At 40.5% G+C, this 21,238-nt stretch overlaps 1 protein-coding gene and 1 non-coding gene across 2 annotated transcripts in view; both read right to left on the bottom strand.

The window, feature by feature from the left end:
- Positions 1-21,238, bottom strand: part of mio (GATOR complex protein mio) — a 125,398-nt gene that overhangs the window by 15,883 nt on the left and 88,277 nt on the right. Inside the window, exons 14-16 of the mRNA XM_080277990.1 lie at positions 15,390-15,528; positions 3,517-3,658; positions 3,067-3,280 (exon numbers count right to left, since the gene is read on the bottom strand). Coding sequence (XP_080134116.1) covers positions 3,067-3,280; positions 3,517-3,658; positions 15,390-15,528 — 495 coding nt within the window. The remainder of the gene's footprint in view (positions 1-3,066; positions 3,281-3,516; positions 3,659-15,389; positions 15,529-21,238) is intronic.
- On the bottom strand, positions 20,031-20,149 carry LOC145406996 (5S ribosomal RNA). The gene has a single exon (XR_013898660.1). It is a non-coding gene; the product is annotated as a 5S ribosomal RNA (ribosomal RNA).

Here is a 21,238-nt window from a genome sequence, read left to right as displayed (position 1 = left end):
GCTGTTAAAATCATTAACAACCCTGCCATTACATATAAACTACCTCCCCTGCAAGTAAGAAGGAATGTTGCCTCCTTGCATTATTTTACAGATATTTTTTTGGCAAATGTTCAGACGAAGTTGCGTCCATGATGCCGCCTCTCCATGCCTTCCCTCGTGCTACACGGGCATCTGGTAGCGCTCATGACTGGAATATCACTCAACCATATTGCAGAACTTCTGCCTATCAGAATTCTTTCATTCCCCGAACTGCATCTCTTTGGAACTCGCTTCCCCAGAGTTGTTTTCCTCCAAATTTCAACCCACAACTGTTCAAGTCTAACTGTTACAGATATTTCATGAACAGAGGACACCAGTAATCTGGTGTATGGATTATTTTCTTTACCCATTTGTTTTTCCTTCCTCCGTTCATTTATTTATTATAAAAAAAAAAAAAAAAAAAAAAAAGACATGGTGGTAGGTGATGGCGACAATCATCCACTCATTTGATGTAGTGCTGCCTACTTCTTCCTTAGCCTTTATCATTCTTTTTCTGTGCCTGCCCTCCTCTCTTCATATTTCTCCCATCTTTCCTGTCACTTCTTATTGCTTTTTTTTCCTTTACAGGTGGCTTTACATTGAGTGACAAGCCAAATGGTTTCCAGTAAGCCAAGAAACCATTTACAACGCTGGGTGGTAACCATATAACCAAACCATACGTGCTCCCTACGTGTCAGCAAGTGGGCTGGTGGAGGGTTAGTGCCCCTCCCCATAAAACAAATAACTCAAAGTCAAATGGCCACCCCTTATGGGATTATGGAATCTGGCAATAGATAGATAGACATCCTTTACTTACACTTTTAAAGGATACTGACAAAGTGCCTCACCCTTGACTAATGTCAAAAGCATATGCTCTAAATATTAATAGAGAGGTTACATTCTGGACAGAAAACTGGCTAATGGATGGGAAACAGTGAGCAGTGAGCAGTGGACTTTCTTCTGACTGGGCTTCAGTAATGGTCTATCCTTAGTTCACACCTATTCATTATTTATATCAATGACATACACACTGGTCTCAAAGTTTGCAGATAACATCATATTTGAAACACATGTAAGGAGCCTTCAAGAGATTAAAAAGCTCCAGGAGGACTTCAGGAAACATACAGTATGGGAAAAAAAAAAAAAAAAAAAAAAGGGATCTGTACTTAGTTTTTGTTGATTTGGAGAAGGTCTCTGACAGAGTCCCTAGGGAGGTGAAGTGGACAATGAGAACGTTTGGGATCAAGGAGTGGTTGGTTGGAGTGGTTAAGGCTATGTATATGGGTGCTCACACCCAGGTGAGAGTAAATGGAGCTTTGAGTGATGTGTTTATCGTGAATGCTGGTATGCATCAAAGGTCAGTCTTGAGCCCCTTATTGTCTGTCATGGTGCCTGAAGCTCTTTCATGTGACTTCAGAAATGGACTCCTAGGGGAGATGTTGTATGCTGGTGACTTGGTGCTGACTGCAGGGAATGAATGCAAGGCAGAGGATAGATTCAGGAAGTGGAGAAATGGAATTGGGCACAAGGGTTTGAGAGTAAATGTGGATAAAACAAAAATTATGATATCAAAGGTTAGTGACAGTACTGTCAAAGGATAAGGAGAGTGGCTATGTGCAGTTTGCCATAAGGGTGTGGGAGGTAACTCCATCTTGTGCAGTATTTGTGATAAATGGGTGTGTAAGAGATGTAGTGGTCTTAAAGGCGGATTGTGAGATAATGTTGATTCCATGTGCGCGGTGTGTCTTGGGGAACATATAGACTGTCAGATGTAAAAAGACTGATCTTGCTGGTGAGTCTCTTGAGTATGTGGACGAGTTTGTTATTTGGAAGACATGTTTTGTGCTGGAGATGGGGCTGGAGCTAGCTCTGTGGCTAGAGAAAGGAGTGGTTGGAGGAATTTCAGGGTGCTGTAGCCTCTCCTGACATTAAGAGGGCTCTCCCTCCTTGCTAAGGGATCTTTGTATGAAGCATGTGTTAGGAGTGTAATGGTGTTTGGTAGTGAGGCTGGACAGAAAAGGAAGAGGATATTCATAGGATCAAACGTATAAAAGGGGCAAAGATTAGGTGGATATGTAATGCATCCTTGAATGTGGGGCCTGAGGGGGCTCGGGTTATGGCTGAATAGTTGAGAGGAAGTATGGGACTGGAATGGATCAGTGTTGTGATGAGGAGGGGCTGACTGAGATAGTCTGGGCATGTTGAGAGGACGAAGGATGACAAGTGGGTGTGGAAAGTGAGAAGTGTGAACACAGGGGGTAGGGCTGTGAAAGACAGACCGAAAAAGACCTGGGACGAGGATATATAATGTGACCTTAGGGATAAGGGACTAAATAAAAAGGATGTCCAAGATTGAGCAGCGTGGAAAGCCACCATCAGGTGACCAAGGCTGATGCATGCATGCATGTTGGAATCTTTATAAACAACACGACACGATACGATACGGTACATGACTTGTAGGCTGGGGGAGTGGTCTGAGATATGGCAAATGCCACTTAACCTGCAGAAATGTAAGGTGATATATATTGGCCATGCAAATCCTGGGTCAGACTATTCACTTTTGGGATGAACTCTGAGAATGACTGATTTAGTAAAGGACTTATATATACTGATCAGTAGTGACAGAGCATCAAAGTGGATAAAAAGGCCCGTACATTGCTAGGCTACATCCAGAGGCAGTTTCATTATATGAGGATGTTGCGGAATGACTGAATGGTTAAAGAGATAGTACACTGAGTTGGAATGAAGAATGTACACAGATGATGTAAAAAAAGAGTCTTTGAATGTGAGACTGTGGATAATGCTGGAACAAGAAGACCACATGTGTTGCTGTACTGAAAAAATGAGTGATGCAATGTACTGATGTGAAGAACAAAGGAGGAGTGTTGAGAAAGGTGTGAAGACATAGTAGCCTGCGGCAGTTCTGTCATGGCCAACATCTACTGAGTGGTTCCCCCTTGGGAATCACCCAATAACTGGATACATTGATCATCAACATCCACAAAGTCAGTCTGTGTCTTAAAATGCTAAGAACTGATTTCTAGTTACCTTTGACTTGTTGGCTGAACCAGTGCCAAAGCGAGCATAAGGATTTCTAGGTCTCCCAGCTGCTTGAATATATGGAGTAATGCCTTTCTTGCAAAAGTTACATGCAATGTAAATGTGCTGCGGTGGCCGTTCTGCATGTTTGTTATCATTAGCAATCACATCAAGCTGTGCTCGCTCATTCCACAGGCCCAAACTGTCCAGCAGGTGACGATAGCTGTGGAACAGAAATGACAAACAGTGAAGCTAACATCAGTAAGGAAAGGGGGTGTTGAAATGAACAACAATAAAATGGGAGTAACAGCAAGTAGTGAGAATGAGAAAGAGTTAATTCACAGCAAAGAAAGAGGAGGTGGATATGATGACAAATGCTTATATCTGAATAAACAGCATATTATGCAATAAGAGATATCAGAATTCTTTAACATGACCAGAAAAATAAATGTCTCTGACCTTTGAAGCCACTGAGCAAGACGTGAATCTTTGGTCAGGGCATGCTGGAGGGTGTGGATTGTAACTAGTGCTGCCGTCTGCACATCACCACTCAGGTCTACATAACGTTGAAGCAGGTCCACTCCTTCTGTAGAGCTGAGTCCTTAAAATAAAACATATATACTGAACTATATAGTATAAAGTAGATGCTCAATTTAAAGAACACCAATTTAGCAGAAACCTGAGATAACAAAACTATTTTTTCTGGTATTTTCCCCCTATTTTACGGAAAATTTCCGTTAAATCGAGCATAATTTCACTGAGGAAATTTTGTAAACAATAATGCATTTCTGGGGGTATTAATTATGGGTTCAGATTGCTGTGTGTAGCCCTGAGAGTTAGTACAGTTTCCCAGGTTTGGGTTGTCTTCAAAGATTGGTGGAAAATACCACAAAATACTGGAAATTTTCCTTTATACTGAGCTTTCATTAAGGAACTCGATTTGGGGGAAAATTTGAGATAACAGAATGGGGGTTGGCTGAATTAGTTTGTTAAATCAAGCATCTACTGTATTTACCTATTTGTAGTATACAGGAATTGAGCAATGCTCGTGTTGTCCTGTCTCCATATCCACATTTATCAAGTCTACCTTTACACACATGAATGTTTTTCTCATGCACCACCTCTTTGTCTAAGTCGTTCCAAATATTTAAGTATTTACCTAATACAGTATACCTAATTGTGATATACACGGAGTGTACTATGCTCGTGGGTTTCTGTCGCTGTTTCTCAATGAGTCGAATTTAACTTTAAACTCGTTTAAGTTTGTAGACTGGACGATCTCTTTGTCCAGGCTATTCCATAAGTCTATACTTCTGTAAGGAAAGCTATATTTCTTGATATCCTTCAAGCAGCTTGACTTTTTCAATTTCATTCCATGTCCTCTTGTTGCTCTCTTATCCCATACAAACAGATCTTCTTTGTCAATTTTATCTACTCCCACCATGGTCCTGAACACTGCAATCATGTCTCCCCTCTTTCTCCTTTCCTCTAACGAAGGCAAATCCAGTTTTTCCAGCCTCTCTCTGTATGACAGGTCTGTCAGACTGGGGACCATCTTGGTTGCTGTTCTTTGTATTCTCTCAATCTTGTTTATATCTTTCTTTTTGTGTGGGGACCACACTACCGCTGCATATTCTAACCTGGGGCGGATCATGGCCACTATCAATTTTTTCATCATTTCCTCATCCATATAATGAAATGCTACTCTTATGTTAGTCAAGAGTTTATAAGTCTCTCCAACTATCTTGTTAATGTGCTTTTCTGGTGACAAACGATCTTGGACCAGCACTCCCAAATCTTTCTCTTCTCTCCTTTTTGTGATTAATTCATTACCCAACAAATAATTCAGTGATGGTCTCCTGGTACTCTTACCCATTTCCAATATTTTACATTTCTTTACATTAAATTTCATTTCCCACGTCCAGCTCCAATTGTGTATCCTATCCAAATCCTCCTCAAGTATTTTACAATCCTCCTCAACCTCTATCTTCCTCAAGATCTTTACATCATCAGCAAACAGACTTGCATAACTGTTCACTCCATCTACCATATCATTTACGTAAATCAGGAACATTACTGGTGCCAACACTGAGCCTTGAGGGACTCCACTTGTTACTTCCCTCCATCCAGACATCGTTTCCTTTATTACTGTCCTCATTTGTCTGTCTCTCAAAAAGTCTCTCATCCATTCCAGAAGTTTCCCCTTTAGTCCTCCTATATATTCTAGTTTCCACATTAGTCTCTTATGAGGTACCTTGTCAAAGGCCTTCTCTAAGTCTAAGTACACACAATCCACCCAACCATCTCTCTCCTGTACCACATCAATTGCTCTTGAGTAAAAGCTCAACAAGTTTGAAACACATGACCTTCCACTTCTGAATCCAAACTGACATTCAGCCAAAATATTAATCTCTTCCAGATATTTTATCCATCTGTCTTTCAGGATTCTCTCACACAATTTTGCGACCATGCTGGTTAGAGACACTGGTCTATAATTCAGGGGTTCTTCCCTGTTTCCTCCCTTGTAAATTGGTACCACATTTGCCTCTTCCATTCTTTTAGCACTTTCCCCTCTTCCAGTGAGCATACAATTAAGCTGTGAATTTTATCTGCCAGTTGTTCTCTGCATTCCTTCAGTACCCAATTAGAAATTCCATCAGGTTCTAGGGCTTTCCTTACATCTTGAGTTTCCAGTAATTTATACACTTCCTGTACCTCCACTTTTATATCTTTCATCACCGGAACATTTCTAATCACTCCCTCCCCTTCCACAAGCTCCTTTTCTTTAGTGAAAACTGACTGGAAACGTTTGTTCATTATTTCTGCTTGCATTGCTGCATCCTTAAAGACCTCTCCTTCTACTTTCAGCTTGGTGATTCCTTCCTTTTGTTTCAGTTTGCCATTAACAAATCTATAAAACAGTTTGGGTTCATCCTTGCATTTGTCAATTATACCTTTTTCAAAATTCCTTTCTTCTTCTCTACGTATTCTTGTGTATTCATTTCTTGTTCTTTTATATTCTTCCTTTGTTCTGTCGTTACCTCTCTTTCTCCAATTGTTCCACGCCTTATCTCTCTCTTTTTTTGCTATCATACACCTTCTATTAAACCACTCCTTTTTCCTGTTTTCTTTCCCTCTTACTCTTGGTGTGTGTGTGTGTGTGTGTGTGTGTGTGTGTATTTACCTATTTGTATTTACCTATTTGAAGTATACAGGAAATGAGCGATGCTCATGTTGTCCTGTCTCCATATCCACATTTATCAAGTCTACCTTTACACACATGAATGTTTTTCTCATGCACCACCTCTTTGTCTAAGTCGTTCCAAATATTTAAGTATTTACCTAATACAGTATACCTAATTGTGATTATACACGGAATGTACTACGCTCGTGGGTTTCCGTCGCTGTTTCTCAATGTCAAATTTAGCTTTAAACTCGTTTAAGTTTTTAGACTGGACGATCTCTTTGTCCAGGCTATTCCATAAGTCTATACTTCTATAAGGAAAGCTATATTTCTTGATATCCTTCAAGCAGCTTGACTTTTTCAATTTCATTCCGTGTCCTCTTGTTGCTCTCTTATCCCATACAAACAGATCTTCTTTGTCAATTTTATCTACTCCCACCATGGTCCTGAACACTGCAATCATGTCTCCCCTCTTTCTCCTTTCCTCTAACGAAGGCAAATCCAGTTTTTCCAGCCTCTCTCTGTATGACAGGTCTGTCAGACTGGGGACCATCTTGGTTGCTGTTCTTTGTATTCTCTCAATCTTGTTTATATCTTTCTTTTTGTGTGGGGACCACACTACCGCTGCATATTCTAACCTGGGGCGGATCATGGCCACTATCAATTTTTTCATCATTTCCTCATCCATATAATGAAATGCTACTCTTATGTTAGTCAAGAGTTTATAAGTCTCTCCAACTATCTTGTTAATGTGCTTTTCTGGTGACAAACTATCTTCGACCAGCACTCCCAAATCTTTCTCTTCTCTCCTTTTTGTGATTAATTCATTACCCAACAAATAATTCAGTGATGGTCTCCTGGTACTTTTACCCATTTCCAATATTTTACATTTCTTTACATTAAATTTCATTTCCCACGTCCAGCTCCAATTGTGTATCCTATCCAATTCCTCCTGTAGTATTTTACGATCCTCCTCAACCTCTACCTTCCTCAAGATCTTTACATCATCAGCAAACAGACTTGCATAACTGTTCACTCCATCTACCATATCATTTACGTAAATCAGGAACATTACTGGCGCCAACACCGAGCCTTGAGGGACTCCACTTGTTACTTCCCTCCATCCAGACATCGTTTCCTTTATTACTGTCCTCATTTGTCTGTCTCTCAAAAAGTCTCTCATCCATTCCAGAAGTTTCCCCTTTAGTCCTCCTATATATTCTAGTTTCCACATTAGTCTCTTATGAGGTACCTTGTCAAAGGCCTTCTCTAAGTCTAAGTACACACAATCCACCCAACCATCTCTCTCCTGTACCACATCAATTGCTCTTGAGTAAAAGCTCAACAAGTTTGAAACACATGACCTTCCACTTCTGAATCCAAACTGACATTCAGCCAAAATATTAATCTCTTCCAGATATTTTATCCATCTGTCTTTCAGGATTCTCTCACACAATTTTGCGACCATGCTGGTTAGAGACACTGGTCTATAATTCAGGGGTTCTTCTCTGTTTCCTCCCTTGTAAATTGGTACCACATTTGCCCTCTTCCATTCTTGTGGCACTTTCCCCTCTTCCAGTGAGCATACGATTAAACTGTGAATTTTATCCGCCAGTTGTTCTCTGCATTCCTTCAGTACCAAATTAGAAATTCCATCAGGTCCTGGGGCTTTCCTTACATCTTGAGTTTCCAGTAATTTATAAACTTCCTGTACCTTCACTTTTATATCTTTTATCACCAGAACATTTCTAATCACTCCCTCCCCTTCCACAAGCTCCTTTTCTTTAGTGAAAACTGACTGGAAACGTTTGTTCACTATTTCTGCTTGCATTGCCACATCCTTAAAGACCTCTCCTTCTACTTTCAGTTTGGTGATTCCTTCCTTTTGTTTCAGTTTCCCATTAACAAATCTATAAAACAGTTTGGGTTCATCCTTGCATTTGTCTATTATACCTTTTTCAAAATTCCTTTCTTCTTCTCTACGTATTCTTGTGTATTCATTTCTTGTTCTTTTATATTCTTCCTTTGTTCTGTTGTTACCTCTCTTTCTCCAGTTGTTCCACATCTTATCTCTCTCTTTTTTTGCTATCATACACCTTCTATTAAACCACTCCTTTTTCCTGTTTTCTTTCCCTCTTACTCTTGGTACAAATTTTTCCACTTCCAAATTATAGAGGTCTAGAAAGATATCCCACTTCCTCTGTATCTCTCTTGTTTCTCTGAATTTTCTCCAATCCGCATTTTCAAAAAAGTTTCTCAATCCTGCAAAATTTACTTTCCCAAAGTTGTATCTTCCTTGTCTATGAAGCTCATCTCTTGGCTCGACGTTCCCTATTAACATCTGGAACTCAATGACCACATGATCACTTTTTCCTAAAGGACAGAGATATTTCAATGATTCTATTACATTGGGTTCTTTGGTGAACAGTAAATCTAACCTTGTTGGTGTGTCCTCACCTCGAAACCGTGTCTCTTCTTTGACCCATTGCGTCATCACATTATTCATTATTATATTTAATAACGTAGTGCCCCATGAATCCTCGCCGCCTCCCGAGTACCATTCCTCCCAGTTCACCTCTTTACAGTTAAAGTCACCCACCAAAATTATATTATTGCTTTTCTCAATTATTTTTTGCAAATAGCTAGCCATATCTGACAACATCTCATGGTATTCGTCATCCTTCCATGCTCTCATCTTTGGGGGAACATACACTACTGCCATATCTCTCATAACATTCTCTCCAGTTTCTAATTTCATATATATCACTTCAGCCCTGCCTTCTCCCATTTCCACAGTATCTACATTTATGTTATTTTTCACTGCTATCATCACTCCTCCCTTTTTTTCTTTTCTGTCTTTTCTCCACAGTTTGTATTTACCATCTCCCAAATGAACATCAATATCTTCTCTTAATTTGGTCTCTACAAAGCACATGACATCAGGTTCATGTTCTCTCAAGAAATCGTTAATTTTGATCCTTGTCGATATGAAATCATCAACATTAGTATATATCACCTTCAAATTATTTTTGACGTTTTTAATACCCTCTTCTCTCCTACTCTCTGTCCGTGCCACTTCCTCAATTTCTGATCTTTCACAGCCATCCCCCTTAGTTTCCTTCACTTCTATTTCCTTAAATACCACTTCCTTACTTTCATATCCAATACTCACCAAAAAAAAGTATTACATTCTTCCTCTGTCCTCTTACCATTTTTTTCCTTTACAATACTTCTTCCTTTAATGATTTTAAAACTTCTCTTTCTTCTTCATTCAGATCTTTTCTTATTATAATATTTTCCATCCCCACCTCTTTGCTTAATTTCCAGGTGACTTTAAGTATCTCATTTATTACACACTCTGATGTAAACTTGACTCTCATTGTCTTGTTTCCCCTTTCTTATAAGGCCCTATCCTCCTTACTTCCTCAATTTCTTTTACCCACTTGTCTCCTTCGGGGTCAATCTTGCCTAATATTCCTCTCACCAGGTTCATGTCTCTCTCGAGTCTTACAAACCTAACCTTTTCTTCCTCTTCCCTGTTTCCAAATACTACCACACATCTGTTCCTTTCTACAGTTTCTCTCACTATTTTCTCTTTTTTCTTCAGTATTTTCACTACATTTTCTTCCATTTTTTTTCTTGTTCATTTCCCTTTCTTCCTGGATGATCTCTCTTAAGCTGACCACTTCTTTCTGTTCTTCTTCTACGTGTGCCCACTTTGCCTTATGCTCTTCTAATACACTACTCACCTTCTCCGTTTTATTAGTACTCTCTTCTAGTTTCCTCCTCAATTCAACATTTTCACGTTTCAAATTTCTAATCTCTTCATTCGCTGTTTCATTGGATTGGATCAGACTCTGTATGGTAGTATCCGTATTTTCAGATACATCCTTTATCACTAGATTCTCTACTTTCTTTTCAAGTTCACTAATCCTCATAATTAATGTTTTAACCAGGTCCATGACATTGGTATTTGTATCAAATCCTTGAAATTCGAGTCCCTCATTGTTTACATTTTCGGCCATGTTCGATGTTGGTTAAGTACCAAAACAGCTGTTACTGAAAAAAAATACAAACATTCATGTACACTCTAGCCAATAAATCCTTACATTTTTGGTAGTCTATTAACTTTCATTATTTTAAATTTAAAACAAGACCTTAGGAGACAGGACAGACAAAATTCCTGAAACTACTTAAGGTTAGCAGCGATGGCTGGGACGTCTGCTCTCTCCGGCTGTTCGTTCGTGTGTGTGTGTGTGTGTGTGTGTGTGTGTGTGTGTGTGTGTGTGTGTGTGTGTGTGTGTGTGTGTGTGTGTGTGTGTGTGTGTGCACAGTAAAAACCTCAATATAACAGACTTCAATAGACAGGGATTCGCTTTTATCAGAACTGAGGAGTTACCACACTAAATTCTTATACAGTATATCAGAAAAAGTCTGATAAAACCAGATGCAGTCTGGACTGCTTGACAACTTCAGCTATGTTCATCACAATAGGGTAAATTAAAGACATGTTTATCAGTGTACAGTACATTATTATTATATACAATAAGTATATAAACAATAAGTTTCAAAGCAAGCCTGAGGACAGTAAATCACCCATGGGGATGAGGGTGGGTTCATGGAATGTGGGAAGTTTGAGGGGAAGAGCAGGGGAAGTCGTTGAGGCATTCAGTAGGAGGTGGGTGGATGTGGCGTGTTTGCAGGAAGTCCGGTACAGGGGTGGATCAGCCAAAAAAGTTTGTTGGGAAGGACTGTTGCTATAAGTTGTTTTGGCAGGGGGGAACAGACGGATATGGAGGTGTTGGTGTGATGGTTGCGGAGAAATGGGTGGAATATGGTATGAATGTTTTGAGAGTAAGCGATAGGATATTGGTAGTGAAAATTCTGTTGGGAAGAAAGATAGCTGCGATTATATCGGCATGTGCTCCACAGGCAGGATTGGATGAATCAGAAAAAGATAGATTTTGGGATGATTTAATACGTGTAGTGGGTGGTATGCGGGATGATGAGATAGTGATTTTGGGAGGGGACTTAAATGGTCATGTAGGTGAAGCAGCACAAGGTTATGAAGGAGTGCATGGGGGATGTGCGTATGGTCTAAGGAATGCAGAAGGGGAAAGGATACTCGAGTTTGGGGAGGCAACGGACATGATTGTGTGCAACACATATTTTAGGAAAAGAGACAGTAGGTTAATTACGTATGAGTCTGGGGGAAATAGCAGTCAGATAGATTATTTTCTGGTTAGGAGGGCCGATAGGAGGTTAGTGAGGGATGTTAAAGTTATAGGAAGTGAGGAGTGTGTGCAGCAGCACAAACTATTGATTTGTGATATGGTGCTTAAAGAACAAGTGCTGAAAAAGAGGACTTATGTGCCTAGGAGGAAAATATGGAAGCTGAAAAACCAAGTAGTAAGGGATCCCTTCTATAGCGAGTTGAGGAGAGTGGTGGCTGAACAGAGAGCTATAGACAGAGGCGTTAATGAACCGTACAGAGCCCTCAAGAACAATTTCTTGAGAGTTACTGATGTAACATGCGGCTGGACAAGAGGACCACCAAGACATAAAGTAACTTGGTGGTGGGATGAGGGTGTAGAAGCTGCAATTAAGGAGAAAAGAAGGCTTTTCCGGGAATGGAAGAAGGGTTGTAGCAAAGAGGAATATTTGGCTGCCAAGCGTAGGGCTAGAAGAGAGGTATACAGGGCAAAGTCTGAGTCACAGAGACAATTACTTGATAACCTAAATCATGGGGAAAGGAAAAATTTATTCAGGGTGGCAGGTCAGGTGAAGAGGGATAATCGGGATATCATAGGTGAACAGTGTGTGAAGAATGATGAAGGAAGGGTAGTGGTGAACAGTGAGGATATTAAAGATGCATGGAGAGAGCATTATAACCGGTTGTTGAATGAGGAGTTTGACTGGGACAGGGAAGGTTTGGGGCCAGCAGATCCGGTGTCTGGCCCTTGGCCTTTGATTGATACTGCTACTGTGAGTGAGGCAATAGGCAGGATGAGGGTGGGCAAGGCAGCAGGTGTGTCTGGGTTGACTGCTGAAATGTTGAAGGCCTCAGGTGATATAGGGGTGAGTTTAGTTACTGCCCTGATAAATAGGATTATTTATGAGTGTGTTGTCCCAGATGATTGGCTGAAGAGTGTAACTGTAAATGTGTATAAAGGGAAGGGTGATGCCCTGGAAAGAGGAAATTATAGAGGTATAAAGCTTTTACATCAGATAATGAAGGTAATGGAGAGAGTTTTAGAAGGTATGATTAGAGAAAGAGTGAATATTGATGAGATGCAGTTTGGGTTTATGCCAGGTAGGGGGACCACTGATGCCATATTCATTGTTCGACAGCTTCAGGAAAAATATATTGGTAGGAGAAGGGATCTTTATTTTGCTTTTGTTGATTTGGAAAAGGCCTTTGACAGAGTCCCTAGAGAGGTGGTGAAGTGGGCAATGAGAAAGCTTGGCTTGGAGGAGTGGCTGGTTAGGGTGGTTATGGCCATGTATGTGGGTGCTCACACCCAGGTGAGAGTGAATGGAGATTTGAGTGATGAGTTTTCCGTGAATGTTGGTGGGCATCAGGGGTCAGTCTTGAGTCCCATGTTGTTTATCATGGTACTTGAAGCCCTTTCACATGACTTTAGAAACGGACTCCTGTGGGAGTTGTTGTATGCTGATGATTTGGTGTTGATTGCAGAGAATGAAAGGGAGGCAGAGGAAAGGTTTAGGAAGTGGAGAGATGGTATGGGGCAAAAGGGTTTAAGGGTAAATGCAGATAAAACAAAAGTGATGATATCTTGGGTTGGTGGCGGTACTGTCAAAGACGAGGGAGAGTGGCCATGTGCAGTTTGCCACAAGGGCGTGGGAAGTAATTCCATCTTGTGCGGTGTGTGTGATAAATGGGTGCATAAGAGATGTAGTGGTATCAGAGGTAGACTGCGAGATAACGCTGATTTTATGTGTACGGTGTGCCGGGGTGAGCAGGTGGAGATTGTCAGATGTGAAAGGATTGAACTTGCAGGTGAATCTCTTGAGTGTGTGGAAGAGTTTTGTTATTTGGGAGACATGTTGTGTGCTGGAGGTGGGGCTGGAGCTAGCTCTGTGGCTAGGGTGAGAAGTGGTTGGAAGAAGTTCAGGGAGCTCTTGCCTCTCCTTACACTGAGAGGACTCTCCCTACGTGCTAAGGGGTCTTTGTATGCAGCATGTGTTAGGAGTGTAATGCTGTATGGCAGTGAGACCTGGGCAGTGAGGGAGGAAGATATTCGCCCGGCTCAGACGTACAGAAATGACAATGATTAGGTGGATGTGCAGTGCATCCCTGCGTCCAAGGCCTGGAGGGGCTGGGTTTACAGTGGAAGAGTTGAGAGGTAGGATGGGACTGGAGTGTATTGGTGTTGTGATGAGGAGAGGTAGATTGAGGTGGTTTGGACATGTGGAGAGGATGGGGGATGATAATTGGGTGAGGAAGGTGAGAAGTGTTAATACTGGGGGTGGGGTTATGAGGGGTAGACCGAGAAAGACATGGGACGAGGTCATTAAGTGTGACCTTAGGGTTAAGGGACTGAACAGGGAGGCTGCAATGGATCGTGCAGCGTGGAGAGCCACCATTAGGTGACCAAGGCCGACACATGCAAGCATGTTGGAGCCTTTAAAAACGAAATGAAACGAAACAAAACGATATATACCCCTTCCATCCTCTTCTGTCATTCTTTCCTTCATTCTTTCCTTGTTCTTCTGCCTACGGGTGCCTTTACACTCCCTCTTCTCTCTTTATTTCCTTCATTCTTTCCTGTGGGTGACTCTACACTAAGTGACAAGCCAAATGGTTTCCTGTACACCAGGAAACCATTGACTATGCTGGGTGGTAACCATATAACCAAATTTTGGCACCTGGTAGTTTAGTGGGAAATTATTGCGCTCCAATCGGACTGAGCCAGTGAAGGTTTATATCTAAGGGGTGGTTGGGGTTGATTGCTCATGTAATGCCACTCAGGGATGAGTGAAGCTGATCACTCTCATCTTAAATGTCAGGTCTAATTGCTTAGCCCTGGGCTCCTACGCTCCTCATGGGGCAATGTAGGACTGGATGATGGATGGACAGATTATACCATTTAATTATTGTAGTAAATGTATATTCTGTACAGTACAGAACTGCAATGGTAGTGAAAACAGTTTCAAAACCATTGGTGTGATCCGGACTAATGTCTGATATATCAGAAAAAGTCTGGGTTGGCTGGGGAAGTCTGGATGTCGCTTTTATCGGAATTTCGCTTTTTTCCTGAATGGCTTGGGGCCCCAGTTAGTCCGTTATTGTGAGGTTTTACTGTACTGTATATATATATATATATATATATATATATACTGTACTTGATCTGTTGAAATGGCTCAACAATATAAGGCCATTTTTTTTTTTTCTTTTTTTTTTCCTGTTCACAGTGTACATTCCCCTACACATTTGTGTGTACATTTTATGTGAGAAAAATCATCGGCTCTTAATTTTTCATTTCTCTGCATTGGGATCTATCATGCCCCATTTTCCCATATTTGTTAGATGAAGTGATGCGAAACAACAGTTATTAAGGAAAAAAAAAAGGGGGGGGGGAAGGGAGTGGCATGTCATGGTGTGTGCTGTCAGATGTCAAAGTGCCTGCCACTCGAAAACGAGTGGGAGATGACCCCCCCAAATTGAGTTTTTTTGTTTTCACACAAATACCAACAATAAATGAAAAAATCAGCAAAATCCATGACAGGGTGGTGGAAAAGTCTTCTGCCATCGGCTTCTTTGGCATGGAATCATCCTGTTTTATATGAGATGAATATCTGTTTCCTAATTACACAATACCAGCATCTCTTTCAAACATTTGTCCTCTCAAAAGACATTACTGCCCCTTTCAGACAATACCATACAATCTCTTTCATACATTCATTTGTTCATCTCATTTAATATATCTCTCATCCTAATACTTGTGCTCCCAACCTTATAACTATCCTGTACATTCAGAAAATTCTGTTTATAAGTCTTCAAACCTTATTCATTTATTCTCACATATCTTCGTGAAGCTAGTGTACACTAATATTTACTCGATACCTAACTGCTGCAACTTCCTTATACCAATTACTTTCTTACACTCCAGATTCTTTAGATCACCTGTTAGAAGAATACCATCCAGGTTGCCCTCCTCGGTGAGCCGTGTGTTAAGGCGGTCAAGATACTCAGTAAGTCGGGGATCACTCAGATATGTACAAGCAAATGCTACACGGTCCTGGATGGCCATCTCTGTTTCACTCTGTGATGGACATAAATATATTCTTTTAATGAGATATCAACTTCAAAGACCAAATCCTATACACTATACATGTTCCAATCTATGATTCTCTCTCTCTCTCTCTCTCTCTCTCTCAAAAAAAAAAAAAAAAAAAAAAAAAAAAAAAAAAAGCACATTCAGCTGCAAAATCTTCTTTTACCTTAATCAATCACCTCACAGTCACCTGCACACATGTCAGTCTGGATACAGACAACAAACTCAATTACCTTTAACCCGCCCCGTCCCGACCACTTTTTCACCACTGGTACCCCCCAATCCCGACCATTTTTGGACCCAAATTTTTTTTGCTAAAACTTTCGCTTTTGGTCAGAAACAATGGTCAGTGGCTAAGAAATTGTTCCCCGGGGTCCATAATTACCTTAAACAGGTATGCCTTGGTCCCACCTGGCCCCGTGTTCTCCGTAGGCAGTCTGAGCCTCTAATGTTTTCTATGGTATTATAAGTCTGGGAAACCAATGAAAGTAAGTAGATATGTATTTATTACAAACATAAAAACATGTGATAAAAGAGTAAATTGGATTTTATACAAAAACAGAGCAGAAATAAGCATTGTACCATCGTGCGAAACGAGCAAAATCGGGCAACTTGGTCACGATGAATCGCTAACATTCGAAAATCATGATACATATCATTTTTTTTACTTACATAATACTTCTACAATAACATTATACCATTTTTCATTTTATTGAACTGTTTTTACGTATTCACAGGCCTTTTGATAACATTTAGCGCAATGTTAGCGCTTATTTACGTAGTGAGTGAACTCGCTGTGATTTTTGTTTCAACTCGTATTGTGTTTTTTCTACTTACATAATATTTTTCTAATAACATTATACACTTTTCAACTTTATAGAACTGTTTTGAGATAATTTCAGGCCTTACGTAAATATATAGCGTAATAATAGCACATAATAACACACACGGTGAAGTCGCTATGACTACTATTTCAACTTACAACCTATTTTTGTACTTATATAATAATTCTCCACTAACATTGCACATGTTTACACTTGATATAATTGATATCACATAATTTCAGAACTTACGATGCAACTGAGCGTCATATTAGCGCGTACTTACACAGGGAGTGTTATCGCGATATCATTTGTTTCATCTTACACTAGTATTCAACTTATAAAATACCTTACTACTAACATTACAACAAATTCCACTTTATATAATTCCTATCACATACTTACTGACCAGAATGTGGGTGTACTCGTGACATCAATATTACAACTTACACTATTGTTCAACTTATACGTTTTATTCATGCTAACATTACACCCGTTTCCACTTTATATTCTTGCTATCACATATTTACTGACCAGAGTGTTATACTGAGCGTCATATTTTCGCAGATTTACACAGTGGGTGTACTCATGACATCAATTATTACAACTTACACTATTTTTCAACTTACACGTTTTATTCATGCTAACATTACACCCGTTTCCACTTTATATTCTTGCTATCACAAATTCACTGACCAGAGTGTTATACTGAGCGTCATATTTTCGCAGATTTATACAGTGGGTGTAGTTTTCATATCACTTCGTTCAACTTACACTATTTCTCAACTTATACATTACTTTCCTGCAAACATTACACCCGTTTCAAGTTTATATAAGACTTGGCACATACTGACTGGCCTTACCATTATACTGAGCGTCATATCGCCATCCCACACAGTTTCAGTAGTGTTGGAAGTTATGGTACTCTCTGAAACATGGCTGAAGGCACAACGCAACATTGGTGGTGGTGGGGGAGGTGGAGAGCGGCGCCTTTCATCACTCGCACTTCTCTTCCCTCTCCCTTTTCCTTTACCCTTTCCCTTCCCTTTCCTTCCTTTCCCCACATCCTGGGGCTGTGTGGAGGAAGTTTGGGAATATTGTATGGCGAAAGACGTGCTGGGGAGTGGCTCCACCTCCTCTCCCCTAGGCCTACATGCACCACGTGCTCGTGCTGCCTCCCTCACACCACTTCCCTTTCACCCCGCACTCCCACCACACCACTTTTGCCTTCCCCAGACAAAACACTAGGCCATACTTTATTTGCCTTCTCGCCCCACCTTCTGATCCTCGGGGTGAGATTTTTTCCTTCCCCAACCACGAGGCAACATCACGTCCTAAGCCGCCGTCATCGTCATCGTCCTCATCCTCGTCCTCATCAGAATCTCTCTCTAGGGGATGGAGAGAAGTCCATGCAGGTGTTTTGGGTGCAGGCTGGCCTTCCCTTGCCTTACGATACGTGACATACCGCTTTTTCCGGGGCGAAGGGACCTCCTCATCACTGCTTGTTATTTCCTCCTCAGGCTGCACATAATCTCGATCCACCACATCATCATCAAGTGGAGAATCACTATCTCCAGTGAAGGCATCCAGGGCGGATTGTATTTCGTCGTCTGAGAGACCTTCACGCGCCATGTCTGACCTGGGTCACTGCTAACAGGTGAGTGACCGAGACAAGGGCGAGCACAGGTCACGCGGGGTCTGGGACGCTGCCCGCCTGGGGGCAGGTAGGGGAGGCTTGGGTACGTGGGCGAATCGAAAATCTCGCGCGAATTTTGAAAATTGTGGAATTTATGAACCTTGCAATTGCAGGACATTGAAGTACGTCAACGGGATTGGCAGTGACATAACGTGAGGACGTGGAAGTACGTTGACGGGACGCCGCGGGTTAACCTACAGCAGTAGGTGAGGGTACCAATCATCAACTCACAATCCAGGTTGCCCCCAGATGACTCTACAATAAATGAAACAACAAATGATTCACACTACCAGGAAACCACTTACTACACAGAATGGTACCCACATAACTATACCATAATGTTCCCTGAGTGTTGTGAAAGTAATGAAGGAATTTTTTTTAGAATATCTGTGAGTTGCCCCAAAACACAAATATATATACAGTATGTATATATCTACATATATATATATATATATATATATATATATATATACAGTATGTATATATATATATATATATATATATATATATATATATATATATATATATATATACAGTATGTATATATATATATACAGTATTTATATATCTACATATATATATATATATATATATATATATATATATATATACAGTATGTATATAGTAATCCCTCTAATATCCGAACGCCCAATATCCGAACATCCCCACTAACCGGACATAATCGTCCTGGGATCCAATAGTCCCAAAATGGGCCAAAAACTGCAAAAAATTCAAAACAAATCTGACTTTTTTTCCACCCGTAATTTGAAATTGCCGCCTGGCGCTGAACAGCTGTTACATCATGGTCCCTTCACCCCTTCCTTCCTCCCCCCTCCCCTGTCAGGGTTGCCATTTGGTATTTTTCATTACCAAGTGTGGGCCAATTTGGTAATGAAAAATTCGTTTGGTAATGAATCAGAATAATGCATTACCAAACAGATTTTTCATATTATGAGGATACACAGGATGGAGATGGTGGATTGTTTGCTCTCTCTGATTAATCTGCTACCCTACATAGCATGAAAAAATCAACATGGTGTTAATTATAAGGAGAGTGATTACATGTATTTCCACTTGTACATATAATTAGTGAAGAATAAATGCTAGCTTTACGTATTTGGTAATGAAAAGTTAAATTTGGTAATGAAAGTTGAGGAGATTGGTAATGTGGCCGTTGCTATCTGGCAACTCTGTTACCCCGCCACCATCAACAGTCACAGTCTAATCGGATCACAGTCTATCTCCGATCGAGAGCAGATGCTCATAGCAGTGCAAGCCACAGGTGCTTGTTTTTTGTGAATAAACAGTGAATAAACTGCAATACCTCACCACTAGAACACACAGGAATTTACAGTGTTGTGCAGTGTTAAGAAATTAGAATTTAGAGTGCAGAGGATTAACTGTGGACTGCAAACTGGTGGTTCAAACCAGTCCAGGAGCCAGGGACTTGTAAGTACCCAGAATGTTTAATATTGTATAAACTCACCTCTAAAACCTCATTTTATGGTTCTTTTGCATTTATTTCAGTCTTATATGTCCCATATTGGTGTGATTTGGGTCTTAAATAGGTGCAATGCATGTCCAGAGGGAGTTGTATAGGTGTTTCTCTGAGTTAGGGTCCATAAGTACAAGTCCATAAGCTAGGGTCCATAAGTACAAGACCATAAGCTAGGGCCCAATACCCGGACAGGACCACTATCCGGACCTGCCTATGGCTCTATTACGTCGGATATTGGAGGGATTACTGTATATATATATAAAGTATGTATGTTTGGGATACATGGCATCTGGCAATGAATGAATGAATGAATGTATATACATATATATATATATATATATATACAGTATATTCATTCATCATTCATTCATTGCCAGACACCATGTATCCCAGACGGGGTGGCCAAGGGCTTAGAGTTAATTGTTTTACGGGGAGGGGCACCAATCCTCCACCAACCCCACTTGACACGTAGGGATGCCAACAGCATCTGGTGTTCCCAGGCAGTCACCCATCCAAGTACTAACCAGACCCAACGTTGCTTAACTTCGCTGATCGGACGGGAAGCAGTGTACTCAACGTGGTATGGCCGTTATATATACAGTATATATATATATCTATATATACAGTATACAGTATACATATATATATATATATATATACTGTATATACTGTATATATACATAAATATATATATATATATATATATAGTTTATAGACTTTATATATATATATATATATATATATATATATATATATATATATATATATCCATCATCCAATCCTATGTCACCCCATAAAGAGCATAGGAACCCGGGGCTAGGCAAACTGGTCCTGACATTTAAGATGAGAGTGACCAGCCTCACTCATCCCTGAGTGGCATTATGTGAGCAATAAACCCCAACCACCCCTTGGATATAAACCTACATAGGCTCAATCCAATTGGAGCTCCTTAATTACCCACTAAACCACCAGGTGCCACAATTTGGTTATATGGTTACCACCCAGTGTAATGAATGGTTTCCTGGTATACAGGAAACCATTTGGCTTGTCACTCAGTGTAGCGTGACCCATAGGCAGAAAAGAATGAAGGAAAAAAAAGACAGAAGACGAATGATGGAAGAGAGGAAAGGGCAGACACCCAAAGCAGCACTACATCAAGTGAGTGAATGGTGTGTGTGTGTGTGTGTTTCGTTTTCGTTTTTAAAGGCTCCAACATGCTTGCATGTGTCGGCCTTGGTCACCTAATGGCGGCTCTCCACGCTGCAAGATCCATTGCAGCCTCCCTGTTCAGTCCCTTAACTCTGAGGTCGCACTTAATGACCTCGTCCCATGTCTTTCTCGGTCTACCCCTCATAACCCCACCCCCAATATTAACACTTCTCACCTTCCTCACCCAATTATCATCCCCCATCCTCTCCACATGTCCAAACCACCTCAATCTACCTCTTCTATCCCCCTTTATTAATTATTAATATTTAATAGTGTGTGTGTGTGTGTATATATATATATATATATATATATATATATATATATATATATATATACAGTATATGTATATGTATATATAGATAGATAGACAGATAGATGTGCTGTACTGTATATCTTTTTTATGCAAGGAACAAGTAGCAGGGTGGGAAAGGAAGTCCAGATGATGATGATAAGTAGCCAAAGGCCAGGGGCCTG

The sequence above is a fragment of the Coenobita brevimanus genome, chromosome 71 (assembly GCF_032717465.1).
Source record: "Coenobita brevimanus isolate Jiangsu-jjx chromosome 71, ASM3271746v2, whole genome shotgun sequence".
Lineage (NCBI taxonomy): Eukaryota > Metazoa > Arthropoda > Malacostraca > Decapoda > Coenobitidae > Coenobita > Coenobita brevimanus.
Note: the sequence above shows the minus strand (reverse complement) of the source record. Positions and strands in the feature narration are given on the sequence as shown.